We start from the raw sequence: 4,972 nt of genomic DNA, 5'->3' as shown, positions 1-4,972 counted from the left end.
GTTTATTTACCATTATAGTTTACCATAATATACACTCATTTGAGTATTAACTATTTTGCTAAAATACAAAGAGGATCATTTGAGTATTAACTGTTTCACTAAAATACAAAGAGATGTACTATATTTTTTCATGTGAAATATATCTTCAGACAGTGGCGAAGCCATGATCTAAATCTATATAGCGAGTATGGAGAGAGATGAACGGCGGAGCGGTCGAGCGAGCCGAGGGCGGCGACAGTACCTATTGTACCTATTGTGAGTCACCAGCGGTGGGTGTTGTGCCCGTCACCGTACCCTTGCCATATTGGTGGCTCTACCGCTGCCTTCAGAAATTTGTGAGATAGTGATAGAAAATAGAGCCAAGATATTATTCTAATAAATAATCAAGATAGAGGAAATCGGACGTGTTCGAATTGCTATCTCATATCTGGTCGGTTCGACGTCATCACACAATTTATATTTCCACCCATGATTCCATGAATATTCACCGAGTGTTACACCCACTTTTGCAAGGTGGTGTTTGAGAAAAACAACATAAAAACATGTAGAACCCTAGAAAATGGTTTAAATTGAAGCAAAATATGATCTGATTTTGTTAAAAAAGTCTTAAGTTATGATGTAGTATTTGATTTGAACACAGCAATTTTGTTCCAACTTCCAAGCGAGCATAGAAAGCCACCTTCACACGGAAGGTCCGAAACGGCATTACGGCTACCGCTACACAAGCAATGCTTCTTCAGCCAATCCCCGCCACCCTTGCCGGCGGCGCCGCTCGCCGGACCTCCGGTGAACCCCCCTTCCCCCCTCTCCTCCGCCGCCGCGTCCTCTCCCCAATCCGCGCTGACTCACCCCCGATCTCCCTCTCGGCCTCCGCCTCCCCATCGCGGCCGGTCAAGCCGCCCGTCTGCACCGCTGACGAGCTCCACTACGCCCCCGTCGACGGCGCCGGCTGGCGCCTCGCGCTCTGGCGTTACAGGCCTCCCGGCAATGTATGTGCTGTCCCGGCTGGTTGGATTTGGTTTATTCGTGGGAGCGATAGCTGTGTCTGATTTGATTTGATTTCGCTCGTTTGTTCGCGTGCAGGCTCCTGTCAGGAATCACCCGTTGATGCTGCTGTCCGGGGTCGGTACGAATGCCATCGGATTCGACCTCTCTCCCGGGGTGAGTTGGAATTCCTACTTGTCTGTTCCTCTTTTCCTGGAGAAGCTGTTTATTTATGAGAACATGCGACTTGGAATGTGATCTGTCGTGTTTTGTAGCTCAAGTGTCTGTAATCTGATTCGGACTGGGTGGTGTAGTGTTGTCCGATCAAAGTTAGTTGCAGTTTGGATTTCTGATGGGGCTACTGACGGAATTCAGGAGCAATTTGTCTGTCATGAGTTTTGTAGGTTGCATCTTTTGTTCAGCAGCATACAGTATACTTATCATCTTTCAGCTCTTCCATTTCCATAACCTGACCATCAATAACCCTACGATCCTGCACCATCCACTTCTACGCATGTTGTTAATGCTCATGCTCACGCTCATGCTGTCACGCACTTCCGGATTTGTTCACTCCCTGTGTCATTCACGTATTGCCCCAATTGTTTCTTGTCAGTCTGTGTGCATGTTGTATACACACTTATATTCATCAAGCGTCCTCTGTTCTCTCTTCACTAACTTTTTTGACAAGCCAAATATTTTTTGTCTGCCTCAATATTGCCATGCCTTTTCTGACAAGTGTGCACATAGTGGAACCTCTTAAGCGGAAAAAAATAGTGGAACCTCTTAAGCAGTAATGTCATTGTACTCCATTCTTCTAACAAGTTATTACAAAGGCTGGTGTTATCTAGCTTGTCTTTTACGGTGCTCTATTGATTTTCATTCAGGCTTCATTTGCCCGTCACATGTCTAGCCAAGGATTTGATACATGGATAGTCGAAGTAAGAGGTGCTGGTCTGAGTAAGCGTGAATATGGAAATTCTGCTGCATCTGGCTCAGTCACTATTGAGGATGCCTGTGGTGGTATTCAGCCTCTTGATAATCAGAGTACATTTGAAGCTGCTTCCCTTCAGAGTTCTGGTGGCTATGCTAGTGATTGTGATGACCTTGGAATAGTTGCTTTGGATGAACCACCTTTACTCACAGAGCTTTCTAATTTCTTTGACCGAATCTCAAAGCTTATGGAAGAGGCTGTAGTAAATGGAAATTTCCATGAGATAACAGAAAAAGTTTCTGTTCTCTCAGAAATGGTAGAGAGCTCTACGATTATTGGTCCAGTGAGAGAAGAAAGTCTACGCCTTTTGAAGAATTTTCAGGACCAGTTGGACTCGTGGGAGCGCTTTGTATCATCACAAATGGATCTAAGTTCCGAATATAATTGGGACTTTGACCATTACCTGGAGGAGGATATACCTGCTGCGGTGGGTGGACATGCTGTTTTCTGAACTTTTACCTGTCAAACTACAGGAAGATCTTGTTGCTATTAGTGTAATCATTATTTTTTAGTGGAATATATCAAGTTTACCTCCTATTTGTACAGGTGGAGTACATTAGACAACACAGCAAAACAGAAGATGGGAAGTTGCTTGCAATTGGACATTCGATGGGTGGAATTTTATTGTATGCAATGCTGTCGAGATCTGGTGAGACACTGATACTTCTCTGTGACTTTTATGCAGTCCTGTGAAGAACACAAAATATAATGAGAGCCACGTCTTCAGTTGACTTATCAAATGCTTACTGCTATTTGATTAACTGCAACTAGTGAGCATGTTTTGTAATAACAGTTTTTGAACATCTTATACATACTCTTTTATGTTAGAATGCAAGTTCAACTTGTCCATTTGTTGAGAAATTTATTCTTTAGAGCTTACTACCTTTGAATAGCTGATTCTTTATTACCATATCTTATTTTATGTTCCCCTAAATCTTCAAGGTTTTGAAGGAGCTCCATCAAATTTAGCTGCAATTGTAACTTTGGCTTCTTCTGTTGACTATACAACGTCCAATTCATCACTGAAGCTGTTACTGCCTCTTGTGAGTAAAACAAACTGGCAGCTTGATTTTCCAAAATCAGAGTTTACACATTTATCCTCCTTTAGAAGATCCTATAATCAAGGAAAGTATCTCCTCTAAAAAGCTGTAAATAAAATGATAATATGGGTTCAGCCCAGCCCATCAGGTCGGCGTGGCCTTCCTTAGCCACGAGATGATCGACGCCTGGTGTAGTAGATGCCGCCGTGCCGGTCATAACAGAACATCTCTATTTAATTGATTCCTTCAATATTTTTCATCAATAAAAAATAAGCTAATGAGTTTTTTTTTTGTCAGGCTCATCCTGCACAAGCTTTTAATGTCCCCTCTGTCCCATTGGGTACATTGTTGGCTGCAGCATATCCATGGGCATCTGGTCCACCATATCTTTTTTCCTGGCTTAATCCTCAAATATCAGCTCAAGACATGATGCACCCAGAGCTGTTGTCTAAGCTTGTCTTCAACAATTTTTGTAAGTAGTCTTTATTACGCACTGCGTTGTCTTGATGTAATCGTATATACCTACAGGTTTTCTGTTCTGCTCCTCTTGCATTTATACAAGATATGGTTTAAATATATGACGTATGAACTAATTAGCTTGTCCTAAACGTCATATACTTAAAAATCGTGGTAGTACTGTTTCTGGTAGTTACTATGTTATGCATCACTGTGATTTTGGGTCTACAAGGTTGTGTATGTTCGTAGAAGTTGATATTGTCATATGATTTGCAGGTACAGTGCCTGCAAAGGTTGTACTGCAACTTACGACTGCTTTTAGGAAAGGTGGGCTGTGCAACCGAAATGGAACCTTCTCGTACAAGGATCATTTGCGAGAGTGTCAGACCCCTGTCCTGGCCTTGGCTGGAGATAAAGACCTCATCTGCCCTCCAGAAGCCGTTTACGGTAGGGAGTGCATGGCTTCTATCTCCAGCTAGCTCAATTGCTTCTCTGTGCAGAATGCTAATTTCATTTTGGTCTGTAATTCCAATTTGTTAGAAACCGCGAAACTCATTCCGAAGCACAAGTTGAAGTACAGGGTGTTTGGAAAACCACAAGGCCCACATTATGCACATTATGACTTGGTTGGAGGTCGACTGGTATGTACTGTCTCCTGACACCTAGCATTAGGTGTTCAGATTGAATGTGCCACCTTTTATGAGATCGATCATGGCATCAGGTTTTCATTATATCAGGAATGACACCCTTTCTGTTTTACACAGGCAATCAATGAAGTCTACCCATGTATCATAGAGTTTCTCTCTCGCCATGACCGCTTGTTGATTTGATTATATGATGCTAACACCGAGTAACATATAACACAATGTTCATCTCAGAAGGTTTTAAAGTTGGGCTGAACAATGTTTTCCATGGCCTCCTCAATGAATGACCAGAAAAATAGGTACACATCCAAGCTCATACGATGTATCCCTGTATAGTGCTTCTCTCTTCCTGTTTGAGGAAAAGGTAGTGCTAATTTTGTTGTGAACAAAAGGTAGAAAAATACCCAAGGTTACATGTACTCGCAGGAACATGAAGCTTTAGTCTAGGTCATGGAAGTTGTACCATAAGATGGCTTCTTATGATGTAACCTTTTGTTTGTTTGTTCTTTTTAAGCTGAGTTGGACACCTTGTTAACATGTAAGTGTATGTAAACAAAATCCTGTACATTTATGCAAGTCACGACTTACGATCTTATACCTTTGGATTTGAGCAATCTGATTTTGGATGAAGGAGTCTCTAGCATCATGGATGCATATGACCAATACAGCAGTCAAAAGGCTGTATAGACTTTATGGTTGTTATTATCTGCAACTGTGCTTAGGCTTTTGTTTTTGTCCTTTTTTCTGAGAATGATGATGGTACCCAGCCGCAGCAAGAGCTTTGGAAAGTGGGGACATAATGAAGATCAGTCTGATCTCCTTTTTCGCTTTGATATTCAGGTTTCAGCTGAGGATTT

At 42.1% G+C, this 4,972-nt stretch overlaps 1 protein-coding gene across 1 annotated transcript; it reads left to right on the top strand.

Moving 5' to 3' along the window:
* Positions 1 to 696: 696 nt before the first annotated feature.
* LOC120712188 lies at positions 697 to 4,716 on the top strand. The gene is made up of 9 exons (XM_039997904.1): positions 697 to 989; positions 1,084 to 1,161; positions 1,869 to 2,402; positions 2,522 to 2,624; positions 2,918 to 3,018; positions 3,313 to 3,487; positions 3,748 to 3,918; positions 4,012 to 4,112; positions 4,236 to 4,716. The coding sequence occupies exons 1-9, from the start codon at positions 729 to 731 to the stop codon at positions 4,299 to 4,301; spliced, it is 1,590 nt and encodes a 529-aa protein (XP_039853838.1). The 5' UTR covers positions 697 to 728; the 3' UTR covers positions 4,302 to 4,716.
* Positions 4,717 to 4,972: the final 256 nt, after the last annotated feature.

This window comes from Panicum virgatum, chromosome 6K, assembly GCF_016808335.1.
Source record: "Panicum virgatum strain AP13 chromosome 6K, P.virgatum_v5, whole genome shotgun sequence".
Lineage (NCBI taxonomy): Eukaryota > Viridiplantae > Streptophyta > Magnoliopsida > Poales > Poaceae > Panicum > Panicum virgatum.
This window is presented reverse-complemented; position numbering and strand designations above follow the sequence as displayed.

Coding starts and splice junctions, on each gene's coding strand:
- LOC120712188 (XM_039997904.1), top strand. CDS start 729: ATGCTTCTTCAGCCAATCCCCGCCACCCTTGCCGGCGGCGCCGCTCGC. Junction 2,403..2,521: donor AGGAGGATATACCTGCTGCG/GTGGGTGGACAT, acceptor CTATTTGTACAG/GTGGAGTACATTAGACAACA. Junction 2,625..2,917: donor TGCAATGCTGTCGAGATCTG/GTGAGACACTGA, acceptor TAAATCTTCAAG/GTTTTGAAGGAGCTCCATCA.